This window comes from Dromaius novaehollandiae, chromosome 6 (genome assembly GCF_036370855.1).
Source record: "Dromaius novaehollandiae isolate bDroNov1 chromosome 6, bDroNov1.hap1, whole genome shotgun sequence".
Lineage (NCBI taxonomy): Eukaryota > Metazoa > Chordata > Aves > Casuariiformes > Dromaiidae > Dromaius > Dromaius novaehollandiae.
Window position 1 is genome coordinate 38,942,440 of NC_088103.1, and position 21,029 is coordinate 38,963,468.

The 21,029-nt window shown below is 37.1% G+C and overlaps 1 protein-coding gene across 2 annotated transcripts; it reads right to left on the reverse strand.

Moving 5' to 3' along the window:
• Positions 1-1,614: 1,614 nt before the first annotated feature.
• DCLRE1A (DNA cross-link repair 1A) lies at positions 1,615-20,901 on the reverse strand. Of its 2 annotated transcripts, none has more exons than XM_026117462.2 (9): positions 19,901-20,901; positions 17,135-18,712; positions 15,037-15,170; positions 13,698-13,816; positions 11,810-11,953; positions 10,745-10,890; positions 9,544-9,698; positions 3,003-3,155; positions 1,615-2,361 (listed from the first exon to the last, which is right to left on the reverse strand). In XM_026117462.2, the coding sequence occupies exons 1-9, from the start codon at positions 20,322-20,324 to the stop codon at positions 2,329-2,331; spliced, it is 2,886 nt and encodes a 961-aa protein (XP_025973247.2). In that variant the 5' UTR covers positions 20,325-20,901; the 3' UTR covers positions 1,615-2,328. The 2 variants fall into 2 exon arrangements, with proteins under 2 accessions (XP_025973247.2, XP_025973246.2); XM_026117461.2 differs by having other exon boundaries at positions 3,014-3,155; positions 19,901-20,899.
• Positions 20,902-21,029: the final 128 nt, after the last annotated feature.

Consider the following 21,029-nt stretch of genomic DNA (forward strand, 5'->3'; position numbering starts at 1 on the left):
GAAAGAAATCCAATAAAAGAGCCATTGCACTTCTGCTTTGTGGACTGCAGTGAGAGTTCCAGCATCTGTTCCAAATCAGGACACAATTAATAGGCTGAAAACCTACAAGTCAGTCAGTCCAGTAGATGCCAAGGTCAGGGTGTGCAAACTGTATCATTACTGTGGTTAATTTCAGAAATAAGTTTGCCTTTAAAGAAAAAAAAATCCTCCATTCTGGGTAACAATATGTCATCTGAAACCAAAAGGGGGTGGGAACTGATAGCTCAAAGTAAAGAGCAACAGGTGAGGCAACAGGTGCCTGGAACGGAGCAGCTGCAGTGAAAGCTAGTTTATTTTGGTTCCATATTATCACCCACATACAGGATAACTAATTGAATCCCAAACCTGTAACAGCATCAACATGTTCGGCGCATACATACTCATTCTGTAGGGATATTCATTCCTCAAAACGAGATTGTTGAAGCAAGAGGAGGTCAGAGCTGCAATTAAGATTTTGACTTTGGCGTGCTTACTCCAGACCCTTACACTTGGCAGAAAATTAGCCTGGGAGAAGACTCTGGAGGCAAAACCATGGATGAATCCTTAATGATGCAACCATTCAGGATGCAGCCTTAATGATGCAGGAGCATTTTCCCGCCAAGGAGAATCCCCAGTTTTACTCTGACTTGTACAAGGGGCTAAAATCAGGTTCAGTGTTTGCAGACTATGAAAGGCAAATTTTCATACACCTACTCCAACAAGGAGTGGAATGCTAGGAATGAATAGGTCAAATCCAGGACAATTAACAGTTATTGTGATATAGGGAGGTAGCATAATAAATTATGCATTTTAAATACCAGTTAAAACAAAAACTTAGATTCCTTTAATTGCATAATTCAAATAGCACCATTTAACAATGCCATATTTCAGTGAATGTACTAAAAGAATTGTGAATCAGCAAAGAGCTTCTTTTCCATCAGTTTCACACAGTGATACTGTTTCTCTGAGAAGGCAGAAATAAAATAAAGTAACTTTGTATTACAGAGTGGATCAAAGACAAGTGCCTGTTTGTATTACACACTGTTCATTGAAGAAATGTCTTCTCAAAAAAAAGCACACTGGAGATTTCAGATTAGCTTTTTGGGGTTTGGGGATGGTCTGTTATGTATGATGCAGCTTTTCTATCTCCTGGAAGTTTGGAATGAATATTACTGTACTGTTTAAAATTATAACAGGGTGACTGCATACACCCACATACTTCAGCATCATAAATACCAAGAGAGATCCAAAAAAAGCAAGACTGATTAAGGGGATTCAGGGGAAAAACACAAAGCACAACTCACCTTTCTGTTACTAATATTAGTATTTGCCTTTCCTGTTTTTCCAGAAATCAAGTGAAACGCCTACATATACAATCCTGCAAATCCAAATACAATACAGGAGACTATCTGAAGAGGGACAGACCACTTTCTATGCTGACATATTTGCACTACACGGGACCAATCTCATACAGCCTGTACAAACAAGCAGTATATAGCGAATGTTCACTGAATATGTTTCGGTGAGGTTTGTCGGACTGGCAACTGAAGTACTGAAAACAATACCCTTCCCTCTCACTTAAAAAAAAAACACACGTCATGTAAATTCTTTATTAAAAAAAATTTATAAAATCTTGAGTGGAATGTAAGTAGCAACATCTTTTTTTAAAAAAAATTATTCTTCAAGTTGCTGCAACAGCCCAAACCAATCCTGTCATAAGGTAATTTTTTTTTTTTTTTTTTTTTTTTTTACAAGCTTTAAATTATCATTGTCACAATAGCCAATTCTGCCTAATGAAATGAGCTTCTCTGAAGCCTGTATTGACATCATGCCACATAAGCTTAGTATCTTTTCAGAACTCGTTAACCTGGAAGCATTCTATCCCCCAGCATTTTACATATGCGCATCTCCATGATCTTGGGAAAATAAAGAACATGGAAGAAAAAGCAGTAAGATAAAAATCAGCTGAAATATGCATTTGCAGACAAGTTATAAGTTATTGAAGACTAAATTAATAGGTTCACTAGAAGTGCAAGATGCCCATTTTTTCTAAATACTGCTTTTTCACGAGAGCAGCAGCTTAGTCTTACTCAAATGGAGCTCACAGAAAAAGGAGGAGTTAAACACAGGAACTTCAGTTCCCTGTCTCCTTTGAAGTATGCATCCTTCTTTATTTTTATTTATGCCCATTGCCCTCAATCATCCAGTCTCTAAACCGCTTCTCCATCAAGCTTCTAGCTCTCCAGTCACCAGCATTTACAGTGGGGATGATTTTCTGTGGCTTCAACCACTGAACAAAACGCTTCATTTCTAGGTAACTGCTGTGTTCACTGTAAGGAATCCCTGAAATGAAACAAATCAGACAGATCTGTCAGCCTACTTAGCTTGTTGCAAAAATACTTTTAAGAAGATTTCCAGCTAAGAAATACTTCAAATAATGTTTCAATTCAAACTGGAGATCTAAGATTTATAGCAAAGGTAAAAGGGTAAAATGAAAATCTAGATTTTATTACTGGAAAAAATACTTAGCATTCATTTACCAAGTCAATTATCAAACTGAGCAACACCTAACATTTGGTTAAATGAACAATAAATTTTTAAAAGATTTAACTCCACCCACAGACTCCACCCACAAAGAGGAAGGCCCACACTCCCTCAAGTGGGATGAGATATGGAATGAAATCCTGACTCTGGAACTGCACTGCCACCATCATTAGTGGGGCCAAGATTTCATCCCTAAAGTCTTTGTTCATATTAGATAAAAACCTTTAGTTGTAAGAGGACAGCAGGAGAGGAAAGTATGTAAAAATCTGTATCTACAGTGTTTTGGATTACTCAGTCCACAAACCTGCCCTGGAGAGATTCATCTGTTCAGCTTCTCACAGAAGAATTATCAGAAAGCACTGGTTACAACGAACAGCAGGAGTTTCCCAAATAAAAGTATGAAAACCATCCATATAAAATTAAATGCAGCAAATCTTTACCAAACTTATACCATATATGGTGATCCTTCCTCTTGTCTGAGGTTTGATATCCACCAGCGAAAGGCATGAATCCGAGTAGGTCCACCCAGTAGGTTTGAAAGCCAGAACTTGATCAAAATTCTCAGAAAACTTATTCAAGTGATCTTGTAAGCCCTGTTAAAGGAATACAGCATATACTGAAACCTATTACATAGCTCGTTAGTCTAAAGGGTTGGGGATCTGGTAATGAAGCGACTTCAGACTAAATTTTATTTTCATGTTTCCGTAAAGAACATTTTTTAATATCATTTGCCTTCAAATTAATAACGACAAATATTTACATTTGCAGAGCACATTATACCTTAGGATCTCAATTGCTTGATCTGAATAAGAATATATTAATAGCATGCATTACAGATGAGAACACAGAAGGCATAGTCACATCCTCTTATAGATCTTGAGGTTATAGTATAATTGCCCCCAAGCTATTCATTTCCCCCTCTCAGCTGGAGGTCAGCACTCCAGCAGCTGAGTTGTGATAAAAGATTGTGAAAGCCTGTTTCAGTAAAAATCGTCTGGTTAAAAGAGCCACTGACATTCTGACATCTGCCTGTGCCCAGAAGCACTCACATTTAGTAAGTTATCAAAAAACCTCAAAGCAAGTCAGTGCATAAGCTCAGTAAGGAATCTAGATCTTGCTCTGACCACTAAACCACACTTTACCACACCTCCAGTCACAATCGAAAGGAAAGCACCTCTCTCCTCTTCACTTAAAAAAAAAAAAAATTAATTTGAAACTTTTTCAAGCTGGCTAAATTAGCCTTCAATGTTGTTTAAGCCAGGATATGGAAAAGGATGAGCGGAAAGTACAAGGAATGTGCAATCCTACTTTTGGATAAAGTGAAGCCAACAGATTTTCTATTTTTGGTTTGAAATAATATTTCATGTGTCCCATATAAAATCTTCAAGGCACATTCTCCATTTGAAAGTCCAAGATTTTAGCTCTCCAAAGCATAAACATTATGGCAGCAGCAGGCAGAGGAATGTAAAATAAAGACTGCCAAAAGAAAAAAAAAAAGCTGTGACAGAACACCAACTAACATGTCTGACATTTAAAAGTTTTTGAGTAGGGAAGTGGAAAGCTGCCTGTGACACTGCCTCATTTAACAGTGCCTTCAATACAACGTCCAGTAGCAACATACAGGGCCCATTAAACTGGACACACTAAAGAACAATAATGAAAAATTCTACTGTAACACACATTTCATTCAGCAACAGGAATTAAGACTAGCCTCTATGACTCCTAATGCACTGAATTCCAGTGTTCACTAGAATGAAGATACAATTGTAGCATTTTACTTCTCCTTCACACTCCATTTTAGAAGGACCAACACAGCATAAGGCAACAATTCACAAAACTACATTTGCTCACCTTGCCTCAGTGAAATCCAAACGCACTACTTCAAATACAGTGATTACGACATTAACAACTGGGTGTGTAACGTTAACACTAAGGATGCAATTTCAGTCTCAAAAATTGTGTGCGTGTTTCAATCACAGTCATTTTTGAAAATCTCACCTTAATGGTACCACATGACATTACTGGGATAAGTAATACAGAAGAGGTGCGCAGACAGTGCATCAGCCATGAAGACTTAAATTCTCTGAAAACGCTCGACTGCACATTCAAGTGGCAGAAGTCTCCACTTTTCACTGTCACAAAAAGTTGTTTGTTGCAAAAGAAATATATATGCATTTTAGAAAAGATGGCCTCTTTCCATGAAAGAAATGACTACAGTGCTTATTCATAAAAAATACACTTCAAATATACCTTCCAAGTTCTTTTATTTCTTTAGCCAACGCTGTTCTAACACCTCCATCCTTTTAAAATGGAAATTATATTTCATTTCTAAATCAGCCTCCTTCAATCACCATGACAACCTGTTATCAACAGCATTGCTAAAGTAAGCAGTACATGCAAGTAGCTTCCACATGGTATGAGAAGGCTCAGACATGATTAAATGGTCAATTCACTATCAGCTCTAACACCACTTAAACTCGCTTAGCTTATTCAAAGGGAGCTATTCATGAACACACACAGTGATCCCTGTATTTTACTTGGGTAAAACCAAGCACTGCAGTGAAATATCACATCTCTTTGAAATAGTTTTTTTTTTTTATTCCTTCTTCTTCATGTATCGCATCCACTTTCAATATCGTAGCAATTAATGTTTTGTTTGTCCTTTGTTCAACAAAGGATTTCCATTAAGAACATCCAGAACATGAATCTAGAGCATGTCATCTCTCTTCCTTCAGTAACTACTGGGGTCAAAAGTTATACTTAAATCCAATTGCATCAAGTCCTAAAAATAAACTTCTACAGAAAGTCAGGGATTTATATTTAAAAAAAAATTCAACAGTAATATGACAATACAAAAAGCCTATTCCTCTGCCACTGTATCTCCCCTGCCTCCGATCCCCTGATGCTTTTTCTTTCTACTTTTACTCTTTGAACTTCACACACATCAGGCAAACACTAATTTTCAAGCACTGGTTCTCTTCAAGGGGGCAGTCATAAGACCTGGATTAAGTACATTACGTCTGCTGCTACTTGGCCAGGTATTCGGTGTTACAGACGGGACTGCTTTCATCCTCACCACAGATGGAGACTATCCATACAAAATCAGCTGGACAAGGATGTTATTTATAAAGCAGAAAAGACACATTTTGTTTCTGAATTTGGACTGACTTCTTCAGCAGATTTTGGGACACTGATACAACTCCTGACATAGTGATAGAATACCGCCTAGCATTCATTATTCAAATGAATACTTGAGGATAAAAAGTGACAGAAGCATTCAAGCCAGGTAATAGTTTCCTCCACTATGGATGCATTTGTATAGAAGTGCACACATCTTTACGCAGACAGCTCAAGCATGAAAGGGAAGTACGTTGTGCACTAGATTAGTTGCCAAGTATTTGGCTAAGTGAAAAGCTAGGGTACAGCACATTTAATTCTGAGGATGCTGGGGGTTTATATAAATCAGCTTTCAACCTCTTCTGTCACAAAACCATTCAGTGATCAGCCTGTTTTTCATACTGGATTTTACACAATTGTGTGTTAAACACCATTCATTTTTGTTTTCTTCAGTTCTAGGCAAAAGGTACTGACATTAAAAAAAAAAACACACACACACATACACACACTTTTAACTCTAGTAACTGGGAGAAAGATGGCAAAAGAGGTTTAGCAGTTTCTGTACTTTTCAAAGTGCCTGTGAATTTTAGGTGAGTGAGGCTCTCTCCAAACAGTGTCTACAAATCATATGTGAACAGTTAAGCTGGTTGTTCACAAATAATAAAACAGCTGACTCAAATGAAAAATGAAAAAACATGTTTGATATTACCCCTGAAAATCAACACAGAAAAGAGCAGGAGATTTCTAATAACCCCAAACCTCCAACAGCTGGACAATGCCACTAAGAAGAAAAAAAAAATTCACAACAACATACAGAGACTGCAAAAATACTTCTAAAATTCTGGAATATGTATTTAAATATATATTTTGTAAAAATAAAAAAAATAGTTATATACATTGTGTATATATATAAAAACACATTATATATATATATGCATATATGTGTGTGTAGATACATATGTATATACATATACATATATAGTTATAACTTATTTCCTAGCAATTTGGAGAACTGTCATCACTGGAAACTTGAAGCTCAGAGAAAAAGTCTATGATTACAGCAGAAGGCCTGTGAGCAAAGTAAGTGCAGAATCTTCTTGTAACAATGAACTCATTTTTGTTAAAAACTCATGAGTCAAACTAGTCCATTCCCTGCCAGTTTGAATTAATATTTGCCAAATACAAACAAATTAGACTCAACTGAGTGGAAAGGAAAGCTGAGGCCATCTAGATTTGATCTTGGGAACTCTGAAGTGTAGAAACATAGAAGCTTTTCTTGGGTGGGTATAATTTTATTAACAGTTATCACAAACTAGACTTGAATCATCGTAAGCCTGTGTAGTTTATGCAGCTTCTTCTCTGTCCTTTATCTAGAAACAGATTAGAGATTTTTTTTTTAGTAATGTAAGGCTGAAGCATCACGCATACAGCTCTTAGAACTATCAAGCCTGGAGCACAGAGAGTGTTAGTAAACAGCTCAAAAAAAAAAAAAAAATCCTAGGTTATAAAATTGGAGCTTCTAGGACCTATTACCATCAGGGTATGGCTTTTTGCATTCTACTAAAAAGGTAACTGATGTACAAAATCACAGCTGTACTCAACTTACTAAATAAGGACTGAATTCAATTTTTTGATACTCCCATAAGGATTTTGTGGATTTATAGGTTTCTCAGCTTGAAACTACCTGAGTAGGAAATTAGTCTGAATTAAGAAGTAGGATTGGGTTCTTAAGTAGAGTTAAGGACCAAATAATATAGTAGAGGTAGGAGAGACCTAGAAGACGATAACAAAAGCTGAGGCTTACTCTACTGAAAACTATTTGGTATTTAGTGATGAGGTCCGCTAAAAGATTCTGTAGTGAATCAGTAATTTGGGACAAAGCCTGCGTAACATAGCACACAAGAAAAACGCACAACTGGAGATGATGACATCAACATTTACATGGCCTATAAAACAGGATGGTATCATTCGTTGCTCTTTAACTAGAACAAGGGACTACAAGTGACCAGATGGTATTTTTGAGAATATATTGTCTTTCTGAGTTCATGTTTACTGATGTTGCTGGAGCAGCCAGATAAATGGCTATATGAATTCATCTTTAAATATTTAACATTCTCCACATCTTACTGATACTACATATCACCTGGGCGTTGATTAGTTACCGGCCTCCTTGGAAAATTAGCACTCTGGAAGCCCACCTAGCATGACTAGTTTATATGGACACAATATTACTAATCATAGCTGGATATCACATTCAAACTTCATACATGTTAAAGCCCCAGTACAGAACACTGCAGCTGTTACCCCAGGACTGTACTGTCTCAGTCCACAGGATGTCTGTGCCTTTATCTTTCCCTGGGCCGGAACAGGGTCCAGGCATCGCTCCTGGCAAGCTGCAGATTTGTGTAGAATCTCCATTCCGAGACATGAGACCCTGCCACACAACGCACCTGCCTCCCTGAGGAGCAAGGCTGTCTGGGGATCCTTACAGTTTAAGCACACCCTCTGCCAGAAATCCCACTGCGTGAGTACTCTACAAGCAGAGGGATACATGATAGCAGTATCACACAACAAACAAACTCTGTGCAAGAAACTAAAACATACTGCTGTTTATTAAGACAATACAACACATTGAACTAAACATACTAAATCCATATGCATTTCCATTACTCATTTTCTGCGCCACTATGAAAAAGATTATAGAGTAAGTTTAAGCCACTAAGATATGTTCCTTCTCCTGCAGCTCCTGTCCAAATCATATAGCCTCTTTTTCTCCTTTTTAGGTCAACTCTGACCTTGGCTGGTCCTGCAGCTAAATACTATGTTGTTATGAAGGATTTGCTTGAGCTCACAGAGTAGACCTGAAGCAGAGCAGGAAAATGAGTCCAAATGAGAAAGGCTGAAGTGACCGATGGTTTTTTCCTTCTCTTTCCAGCTACCTTTAAACTAGAGCCTGCTGCTTTGCTTTAATGCCATTCTGTATTTTGGGGTCTATTTAAAAACACGTTTTCCTATGAATCAATCACCTTTCCCAACTAAGAAATTCCCACAAAAATCTCCACAGTGAAATCCCAGTGTCTCAAATTCTCTTGAATAAAACGTCACTGAAAGTCAGCTAAGATGAAACATATCTTAAACAAAAACTGTTTTACTTCCTTTTGCTACAAGTAGTACAGAAAATTCTTCTATGTGGAAAAATTAAAGAATGTAAACGTATGAGGTGTCCTTCAACCCACTGAACTGCATGCACTTGTTCGTGTATGAGTTTTCACTGGTTTTCAAGTATCCATATCCCCATGTTGATCTTCAGCATAGGATGAGGAAGAATATTCTTTTAACTGCTAAAATTATGATTGTAAAGCCATGGAAATAGAACGGATAGGAACAAGGAGAACTCGATTCTTTCATTATGTTAAAACAGATTGAAAGTTTGCAATGTTCAGGGGCTGCCTCTAAATGAAGAAAGCCTCAGGCAGAAAATCCTTCTAGTCTTTTCCTACATCACACAAGGCAAAAGGCAGGCCAAAAACAGGGACCAAGTGTCACAGTATATTAATTGTTAAAAAGATAGATCCTGCAGTCATTACATAAATCTACTTCAAAAAGGCCTGCAAAGAGCAAGCCTTTGAACAAATCTCATCTTGTACGAGCACTGCATTAATGTGAAATTACACTTTCTGTGCATCATGTTTGAAGACAGTTCTTAATTGCATCTCATTTTCAATGTATTGCTATATGTCAAAACTTTACTAAACAAATATGATCCGACAGGAGGTTAAAAAGCAACAGACAACATAGAGTGAGATGAGCCAACATTAAGGTTTGCCATCAGGTTAATCAGCATACGGTATCTTCTAAACTTACCTTAAAATTAATTTGCATCATAGGAAGAACATGAAGCAAACTATCATGCCAATCCATACTGATGAGGGAATTAACAGCTGCTGACTCCAAGCACTGCAGTGTTTTGTACTTATCACGGGACATACTTGCTTTTGAGCCCAAAACTTCAGCAATTGCTTTAGAATGAAGTACAAAAAAATTAAAAAATAAAAGAAGATAAATAAGAGTGCTTATGTTACTTGTCTTAGAGATATTCCTAGTTATTGCACTGGAACATTTTTTTAAGTGAAAAAAAAAAAAAAATCCATATTCAACAAGATACAATGTTCCATGACTTTTAAAATGCACAGGCTAGTATTTTTTAGCTCGAGAATTCTGTAGGGCAATTGGAAAGAGAAGCAGAAGTATATTCTTCAATTACAACTTGTGTTTCTTTGGTAAAATATTTTTGGTGTGAACTGATATTTATTTCAAAGAAGCTAGAACCATGTGTACTTTTTGGAATATGGGACAAACAGCCCAAGTTAACTACAGACTGAATTTCAGAGAAGGTTTTGCCCTGATGACTTGAAAATCTATTCAAAAGCACAAATGGTACACAGCTGTCTGCTCTAAAAAATACATTCAGCTAATCATTATGGTTTCTAATGCTGTAACTGAGTAAAGCATAGCACACATGATTTTCATTGAGGCAGAAAAGATGTGCTTTGCTTTTGGGAAAGCTTTGTTAAAATTGATCCAGTTAAAACCAGTTACTGTAAGTATTTACAAAAATACAAACAACAAACCTTGAGGGAAAAATGCATTAACAAGACAGACATTTAAAAAGAATTAAGATTTCCCCCTTTGCTGTTTCTTGACAACATCTGAGATTATTAAAACCAAAAGCATCATAAAGATCTCATTTATACTTTTTAGATTATCATCAGTGCTTTCCTTACCACCACCACAGCTGTTCATTCACCTTAATATCTGAATAGACATATTGTACATTCTGTAAACATGGCAGAAAAACATTTCTTTCAGAACGCTAAAGCTGAAGGGGGGAGAGTGGGAAGACAACTGGCAGAATGTATTTATCTTCTTTATGCAATATTTGACCATCAAGCCTAAGATCCTTTACACCCTGTACATCCTTTAGCAAAAAGGTCATTTAACACCTTACATTTAACATTCAGACAGGTACTTAAGTCATTTGATCGAGTACATTTATTTTACATACCTAAAAAAACTTTTTCTTTTCCAATGGAATAGGTGCCACAGACAACTAGAGTACGTGGGTTTAAAGTTACTGTCTCAAAAGCAGTATTGACAGCAAACTGGACAACATCTTGTTGAGAAGGAAAAGTGTATTCAGGACTACAGTATCTGAGGCATAGAAACAAGATGTCATGTAAACACTTTGTTATACAAAATGGAAGGCATATTAGTTTTCCTAAAAGACCTTCAAAACTGCATGCATAGAGTAACACGGAAATGAAAAAGGTGTTATCCATCAATGTAATTTCAAACTATTGGCAATCTATTTGTTAGAAAACACTGTGGTACCCAGATAAAATTGTTGCAACAAAATTTATGTTCAGTATATGCACACTTTTCTATATAACTATTCACTTGTCTGAAACTGACACTTAATTTTGTAGCTTTTTTCCTCTATAAATACCAAGCTAGATATTTGTATCACATACTAATTGCATCCTTATGTCTATTTTTTGTCATGCACACAAACCATAACAGAAAGCATTATTCATTCACAGAAACATACGGAACAGAAATGAAAGACTGCAGCTGGGCATTAGTCATCACATACAGAAAAACAATTTTATATAGATGAGTCAGAGAAAGGTCTAATGAAAACCTGGACAACTAACTTAACCATTTCGCATTCTTTCACTCTTTGAATTTTCTTTTTCCTTTTTTCCATTATAGATCTAAATCCACCTAAAACCATTTGCTCTGTAAACCTTTATTTTTAGAGTTGAACACTCAACATAAGAACTTTGACATCTAGAATTTAATATCACTTATAAATAATACAGCCACCTCAACAAATACTTCGGCAACTTTTCCACCACCCACCTTCATTCTCACTCCTATAACAGTGTAACAGATAAAGAGGCCAGACATAGACAGACTTTTAATAATTATCTAATTTTATATAATACTGAACAAACTTAAAGAGTGTTAAAAACAAAGGTCATTCATATTACAATTTATCTGATTCATATAAAGTCTTACTGAAGTGAAACAAGGGTTATATTGAATAAATAATAAAAAAAAGACTTACGTGGTATCAAGGTAAAGGGTATGGACTTTTTGACCAATCAAAGGAGGATAGCGCTCCATAGAAGGATCTGCCCTAAAGTCTCCTGTGTGCAGAATAACATTTCCAGTAGGTAGATAAAAAAGGATCATTGTTGCACCTGGACAACTTAAAAAAAAAAAACAAAAAACAAAAAAACACCCCACATATTATGTTAATTCTCTATATTGATAAACTGCCTTAAGACAAGAGATACACTGACCTACAGGAGCAGGAAGGCATAGAGAAGAGAATTTTAAGTTGCAGCTACTATGCAGCCCAGGTTTGCTAAAAATTCCTATTTTCTAAAGGAATTCTAAAGCCATCCTCATGGCCATTGACAAGCTAACTTGATTTTTCAGCTGAGATGGAAAGAAGAAAACTACATCAACAGTAAAGTAATCAAGCATTAACTGCCTTTTTAGGATGCTCTGTCTTCCTCTAGGTATGACACAGATGCTGCCTCAGTTCCAATCTCTGTGGTTCCATTAGACTTGATTTAAAGGGGAAACAGCATACTAAAGACAAGAAGTATTCGTATTTTGGAGAAACAGAATTGTATTATTGCAAATGCTATCTTCATTCCTGTAGAACTTACTGAAGCTTTTGCTATTAAATTCCATTTGCAGATTTTAAACATTATCCTCCATCCAGAATTCACTGTTTATAAACACAATTCTTTTGTTGGCCACAGCCACAGGGAGTCCTTTGCACCTTTTGCAGTTCTTCACTAAAGGAGGGCAAGTGCTCAGACTGGGAAATGAGAGTGGGACTATTTTGGACATGAATCATCTGTAAAGGATAAACAAAATCTCAAAAAGGAAACGCTGTCAAGAATAGGAGCTAAAAATGACAGAATTGGTAAGCTCTCCAAAAACTTGAACTTTGTATGTAGGTTTTATATGCCTTTTAAATTGAAGAAGGGGATTGAGGAGCAAATCAGGAAAAATGGGAAGTGTCCAAATTACATAAGCAAGAAGGCTTCTTTCATTCCCAGAAAGGGTTCTCAAAGGACTTCATGCAATCTTATCTCTCCAACTATAAACAAAACCAAAGATAAGTAATATTCAAACCAGCTGTAACACAGTGCATTTCAATATATACTTTAGGGAAAGAACTTTTCTTTTATCCCATAGCCAAATAAGGCACCGAGAGGAAGAATGGCAAGGGCACAGGACTGGAAGACAGACGCTACTGAATTCTAATTGCAACATTACCACATACTCTGCTGCTGTAAACCTGGGCAAAAATCTCACCCTTTGTCATTGAATCCAACAAAATTCTTAGTCATAGATGTTACAGATTTCAACAAGGTTTAGAGTTCAGTTTTTAAACTCTTGGTTAGGATAGCTGGATGAAAATCTTCCATGATCCAAAGTATCACATTTTTCTTTAGCTGAAGATTTCACTGTCTTCAGTGGAAGCTACAGAAACCTATTATACCTGAAAATCAGATCTAGGGTGTTCGCAACTAGACATCTAAGACTGAAGTGTCCAGACCACTAGAAAATCATTCAACCTCTCAGCAAATGTAACAAGTTAAGGAACTGTGTATGGATGACACCATGGATTCATTACAAGCAAACAAAATAAAGTAAAAGTGATCAAGAAAAGCCTAGGTTTCATTTTAAAAAGTAACTCAGCTATTTCAAAAGCTATCTACTTACAAGAAATTTAGGCTCCTTCACGCCTAAGTCACTTCTGAAATAAAAAATTGTGTTATTAACCTGGGTATCTGAAGTAGTTTTAGCCTTAATTTTTCAGGTCCACTGATGCCATCAGGATCATGAAATCATAAACCGCATAAGTACAACTGTTTACTTTTAATATTCTACATATACAAACACTGCTCAACAAATGCAATGATACATACTGATTAGCATCAAGCAACAACACTTTGATCCCATTTACTGTACATTCTGTGTCCATCGGCAATACGTGGATGTACTGCTCTTTGACTCGGAGTTTGCTCTTCACCAGATTGCCAGTTATCTGTAACGGCAAAAGGATTTAATATAAAATAGAAACAAAAATCTTCAAAAAACCCCCCTTTATTTGTTTTAGAAACAAAGGCACTCTAACTCAGACAGTCTGGCTCAGAGAGAACCTATGAGATCCTGGGTATGATCAAACCTTTCAGTAGCATTTCACCCCTCAAAAAGCAAACTGAAAAAAAAGCTGCCTTAAAAAAAAATCCCAAACTTTTTAAAAGCAAACTTTAAAAAGCCTGTCGATAAGTTATGGATCAGAATCAGTGAGGAGGCCCAAAAAGGATGAGCAACCTGGTGAACATCCGTTACAAATTCCCCAGGCAAGGAGAGGAGGTGGACCAAGCCTTCTCTGAATAACTGAAGAAGTTTCCAGGTCACAGGCCTGGGAGGACTGTAATCATCCCAGCATCATGGGGGACTGTAATCACCCCGACACCTGCTGGAAGGGCAACATGGTGGGACACAAGCAATCCAGGAGACCTCTGCCATACATCAGAACAGGTTCTGTATGGACTGATTAGGTGAGGTGCTCTACTGCATCATGAATAAAGAAGGTCTGTTGGAAATACAATATTCAATGGCAGTCTCAGCCACTCAGAAGCCTGAAGCACAGAACACATGGGACCAGGCTAAGACAACTGCATTTACTTAATCTGGAGAAGAGAGGGCTTAAGGGGAATCTCACTGCAGTCTTCCACCACCTGAAGAGAGTTATAGAGAAGATGGAGCCAGACTCTTCTCCATGATGCGCACAAAAAGAACAAGAAGCTATGGCTACAAGCTGCAAAAAGAGACATTTTGGTTGAATATAAGGAAAAAGTTTCACAAAGTGGTTAAGCACTGGAACAGGTTGCAAAGAGAGGTTCTGAAAACTGTCTGCAGATATTTTCAATATTTGACTGGCAAAGGTTCTGAGCAATCTGATCCAACTGCAAAGTTAGCCCTGCTTTGAGCAGGAGATCAGACTATATGACCTCTAGCAGACCCTTTAAACGTAAATTTTTCCATGTTATCTAGTCACAGAAATTTCACTAATCTTCCCTATCAGCCAAATCAGGGTAAGAAGATCTTTTATCAGAGGATCCCAGGTTCGTCTATACAAATACTGTGCCTACTGCCCCAACAGTGGAACCTCTGCTCCTGTATTTATTATCATCAGTCTAAAGGTGATTATAGTTGCATATGGATTTGATAATGTCTAGTAATTGTGGACAATCTTACCTTATTACAGTAGATTGGAAACATGAAGTTTTTTGTTAGTCCACAATAGTGATCAGAATGAAAATGAGTGAGGAAATAGGCTGTACAGCCTTCAATTTCTCCATACTGGAAGGCATCAACCGTAAAACCAGTTCCTACAGAAAAAGGGGAAGAAAAGTCAGTCAGTAAATATGCATAGGTCAGAACTGTTTTCTATTTTGATTTTTTTTCCTTCTTTCTTTTCTTCCAAAGAGGGAAATACAGTTAAAAAAGGGAATACAGTTACAAGGTATACAATTAAAGGAAGCATTTAAAGATGAACATGGTTTGCATATGAGTTTACAGTAGCAAAAGAGTTTTTTGTTTATTAAAATAAAGCTTAACAAAATGTCCATGCACAAACAGCTTCACATGCCACCCAAATATCTGTTGTTAAAATGCCACCTTCCATAGATGGCAACTGGTTAAGCAAAATAAATCTATCTATATTCAGCTGGTATTTTTGAAAGTTCACGTGGATTAAAGTCCAATACCAGCATCTTAACACAAAATACAACAGACAACTAGAGCTTAACAAAACACACTTTGCAGTCAAACTGTAGTTTTTCAATTATTATATGTTTATTATTCCTCCTAAAACACACTACTATATAGTTATAGTTAACAATATAGTTATAGTGGTCTTTGAATACCTCTGCTGAGATAAAACTTCACTGATTTGCCACTGTAAGTTTTCAAGGAGGCACCGTTTGTATAAAGCTGTTGTATAAAAACAACTTTTCTCTGCAATTTTTTTTTTTTAATTCAAACATACTGACAAATAGTCCTTTTACATTTGCCTCTACTTTCTTAAAGCCACCAAATATTGCACAGAATTAATCCATCTGCTGGCATTCAAATACTTTTAATTTTATTTTACGCAAATTGTTCAGATCTTCCAAATAGTTTTATTTACTTGATGCTAGAACTTTAAGTATATGCAACTCCAGAAAAACACACAGCAGTCTGGAAATTAAAAAAACAAAAGCCGAAAATCCCCAACTGCTTGAGAAGTACCTGATTTGAAACTTCAATGAGATGAATTATTGTAGGCCACAGGATAAATGCATATGATTAGCAATATAGAAAATGCAGTCAAATATACTTCAAGTGTATAAACAAAATTCAGAACAAAAGTGATATAGAGGGATGATAGCAAATCAGCTTGAAAATTTCACTATAGGAGTCGATCCTTTGAATTTATCATACATGGGAAATTCTCTCAATCCACAGAACCCACGATACTGGCGTAACTCCTCAAAGGCTTAAAGGTCAGTCTTCAAGCAGCAGCTAGGCATTTAGGATCCCTAATACATTTCTACTTTGCTTCTTCACATTTCTGTCTAGGAGGCTTAAAAAAAAAAAAAAAAATCAAACAGTACAACTAAGACAGACCTTTAGTAGTAAACTGTGAGGGTCTGAAGTCTTTTAAGCTGCTGATCCATCAGCAGCATCCTGCATCTCTGATAATTGCTTGAGGAGATTCTGAGAAATTCTTGGCTCTTTCCCTAGCTAAATTCTTCTGTTTGGTTTTCATTTCTTTGTTTTCATAGTTGTAGCACTTAATATTTCTAATACTACTTCTGAATTTTAATACAAAATGAAACTCAGTTTTTTATTTAGTGTAAGGAAATAATTGCTATTGACAGACTTATTTTCCAGGCACAAGTGAAGTTACATAAAAGATTAAATTTGGGAATTAGAAGAAGGGAATATTAAGGAGGGATATATTCAAAATAATTTAAGAAAGTACATCTGTCTTTCAAAACTCCTTATGTTTCTTACTCTCTTAAATATATTTGAAAATCTGTCTTTGAAATAATTTTTCAGAGATAATTATTTCACTATACTTTACTGACAAAGCCTTTGTTGATTCTAATTCTGCCATCAGCTTCTGGAGACCTGCACTTTCACAAAATCTGATTCACTTAGGTGGGGGAAGGAAAACTCATTAGGGAGTGGAGTCCCTAGGGACAAATGGTTATGGAGAGTAAAGAATACAGCCTAAAATTACAGGAAAAAAAATACAACACTCCAGTCAGATTATTTAACCACTACAAAAGTAGTAATTATCTCTCACCTGGTATTTTCTTGTAGAAAGGACACTGTTTTTTTCTTGTTCCTTCCCCTGTAGTAGATGATTCTCTGAATTTTTTTCTCCACCTTCGTTGGCCACCAGAACTTGTATCTGCAAAGACTCCATTTTTATTTGAACTTTCTTTAACTGCTTCTACATCCTCCACAGATCCTTCAGCTTTCCTTTTGCACTGTCTGGGCCTCTTTCCAGTGGGAGTAATTGGACTTGATATCTGCATTCCTTCACTTGAAGGAGTCTCTCCTTTGCTTTCCTCTTTTGCTTTGGGTTTTAACCCAAAGAAAACACCAATGTCCATTTGCTTGAGATCCTTGGCAGAACTGGATTTGGCATTCATACTTGCTAAAGAAACAAACTGCACTGTTTTAGAGATTGGGCTCGGACAGCATATAACAGCTGTGTTAGGAAGATTTCCTTCTTTCCCCATTACTGACTGCAAACTCTCCTGGCATACTGCTTTTTCAGTTGTGTTAGCAGTCATTTTATCTGTACTAGTTAAAAGGTTACTTGGATCCTTCAAAACATTACTTTCCTGTGACAGGAGAGACTTAGCACCTTCTCTGACTTGCAGCAATGGCATGTCAGTAAGAGCCACGTACGCAGAATCCAAAGCACAAGCACGAATGTCTTTAGAGTCTTTATTACCTGCATTAGCAACAGACGAAATCAATTCTGACTGTTCAACCTCCTCCTTAATTATATTGTAATTATGAGGAAAAGAAGATTCTATGGTTAGCACCTCTTGCTGATGCTGATTATCTACACATGCTGAATTAGAGAACTTGATATTCATGTGACCCTCAGAAACAGTTTTTACACTATAATCTACATAGCTCAACATATTTACTTTCTCACAGTGTTCGTTTTCTGTTGTGAAACTTCCCATTTTAATAGACTCATACTCATGTGCCTGCTGTAAGAGAAGCCCATCGAGTTTTTTAAACAACACAGAATTAGATTCTTCATTTTCAGAGTTGTGGACTTCAAATAATTTCTTTTTAGACATTTTTACTTTCTTCTCCTCTTCCTCAATTTCCTCTTCACTTTCCTCATAAGTACTTAGTGGAGAATAAGAAATTTCACAGTCACTGAAATCAGCTTTTGACTGTAGCAGACTTAGCTGATTTGTATCTTTCTGACTATCCAGATCGTCTCCTATTTCACTTTCTTGAGAGGATGCAAAGTCATAAAATTCAAATTTGCAATTGTCATCTGTGGTCTGTGTGAACTGAAGTGTCTGTTGAGGCTTTTGAACACTTGCAGAAGAAGAAGTACTTTCACTGGTTGTATTTAGAGATTTCATTTGTGTTGAACTCTGTACCCTCAATGTATGCTCATCATTTGGGACATTACTGGATGGCTTCTCATTCTGTGAGATTGCCTCCACAAGAGTTGGGAAACAGCTGGACTCTGCAGCAGTGGAACATGTGATCTTCCTCTCTGAAGTGTATATTGAAGAGTTTACAAGATAATCTCCTGCCCTGCTTGCTGCAAGTAGAAAATGGGTATAGCGCTTGTAGTGGGATGGAATGGTGGAAGTGCATAGTAAACCATCAGGACACTCTATGAAAAGTTAAGCAGAGAGCACTGTTAATATCTTTGTAAAGATAGACGTAAATATTAAAATAAAAACTATATATGACATTTCATTTAAAAGCTTTTTCTTATACATGAAGTCATAGGAGGATACAAGGCACAACTACAAAATAATGTGCAATCAGCTAAGGGCTCCTGCCTTAAGCTGGCTAGAAGTAAGACTGCTTCCAACCTAAAACTGAATAGCTGCTGGAAACACAACACTAAGCCTGAATTAATACGCCCATCTAACAAGAAGGGTGTCTTAGCTTGTTCCAGTGTGCTAGCGTACTTATACAGCTTCTAGTTTAGAAGTGTCTTGCGTGCAAGCAACGAGGTCAGAGCAGTGGCACTGCAAAAGACAATAAACATGTTTCAAAACAAACCAAATCTAGGTTCTGAATCAACTTGAAATTCCATCTCAAAGTTGTCTGGTGGGTTACAATAAAATAAAATAAAATAAAATAAACTTATGTGAAAAAAGTAATCAGGATTCAAATGCCAAGAACATCTTAAGGCTTTTTTGGTGATTGTTTGCTGGCCTAACTCTTGAATTTCACAGGCACGAACATAGGAATGTTCACATATAATTCCATACAAAATTTCTAAAATACACTGGACCAGGGGCTAACACTTCAAGTACATTAGCCTGACAGACTGATCTCAGCTTGCAACTGTCCGTAGATAACTGGACAAATCACACAGCAATGTGGGTATGCTATAACAGAATTCACATGTAAGGAGAAATAAATTCTCTGTGCAAAGTAGCAATCTCTTAGTTGAAGGAGGCTTTTTCTCAATACTGACTGAATAATAACAGGGGTCAAAGTTGATCACATCCATTTTTTTAAAATCATAAATATGCAATATGCTGAATGCCTTCTATTTCTTAAAGCCAGTGAAAGGGGAGTTTGAAGAACAACCAAGAATTTTTACCAATGCTCCACAAAGTTCTGACATAACGTTGTTAGATTATTTTCATACCAGTTCCATGATCTTTAAAAAGAATCCAAATTCTGATATGAAAATAATGCTGATAAATGATCAATAACAACATTCTAAAAATCATACCAACTATCACCTCAGATTTTGAACTAAACATGAAAAATAGAGTTTACACAACATTATGTCTCTTTAACATCTTTTTTTAAAGACTTTTTCGTATGCTACTCATACCTTTTTCCACGGATCCTGGAGTATCCAAACATTCAGCAACATGCCACCGAGGTGTCTGGACTAATAGTAAAGAGAAAGGCATCTGACAGCTTGGACAGTATCCATCATTAACTGGTTTTGCATTTGATGAGCTTTGCTCTGTCAGACTACTCACACTTTCCTGGGATTGCACAATAGTATCATCTTTACTTTGATCTAGATCCTGATCTGCTCTTGATCTCTGCTTGCTTTTCTTAATAGTATCAGGTTTTTCCACTGATTTTTTTTTATTTCCATTTCCCTTTCTTTTTGGTCTGCACTTGTCATTACTTATTTTCTGCACAGGTGTGGAGGTGCACTCTGAACTATTCTGATGCACCAACTTCTGTTTCCTAATGGATTTGTACTCCCAGATGTCCTCTTCCAATAAAGCATCTTCAGACATGGCAACATATGAAATATTTCCCTTGCTCTTAGGCAGAAGTCCATTAGTCTAGTTTTCCTTCTGTTAATATGTTTCGTCTCTCCCCCTCTCTTCACTAGCTGAAGAAAAGCACCTGAACTCCATTTTAAAAAAGCAAGATTGGGCCTCAAATTGAACAGCAATCCCTGATGAGATAGAAGCATGGTGGCTTCTACCCTAAAACTAATTTAGAGATTGTCTGTCTGGATATCTGTAAACACAGCTGTTAAACAAAACCCGAGGCTGTAAGGTGCAGAAATACTTGCAGACAGAGCCATTTCCTTCGGTTATTCCTCTCACAAGCACCTAACCCGGCCTCGGAAGGTGAGCCCAGCCACCCCCGCGCCAGATTGCCACCTCGCCGGCCGAAGCGGGGAGGATTTCAAAGAAAACGACGCCGATGTCCGCTCCAGAGCCGCTGCAGGAGGCGCGAGGCGCCACACGCCGCAGGCCGAGGCGGCCGCTGCCTCCCGCCGCCGCTCGCTGCCGCCGGGCACCGCGGGTCGCGGCCGCCGCCTCCCGCCGCATTCGTCGCCGCAGCTTCGTCACTACGGCCGCCGCTCCGCTTTCCGGATCTCCCGTAGCTTCCGAAAGAAAAAAGAAAAACTCCGTTTATTTATTGGTGCGGTGCTTGGACCGTGTCCCCAGCCCCCCGATTTTCAGGTTTATTCCATTTAAAAATAAATA

Bases quoted from the DNA above. Each gene is read 5' to 3' on its own strand.
- DCLRE1A (XM_026117461.2), bottom strand. From the start codon at position 20,324: ATGTCTGAAGATGCTTTATTGGAAGAGGACATCTGGGAGTACAAATCC. The intron at 13,817-15,036 runs GTAAGATTGTCC...TTGCCGTTACAG, and splicing joins TTCCAATCTACTGTAATAAG to ATAACTGGCAATCTGGTGAA. The intron at 2,362-3,013 runs GTATAAGTTTGG...GTTTCATTTCAG, and splicing joins AGGAAGGATCACCATATATG to GGATTCCTTACAGTGAACAC.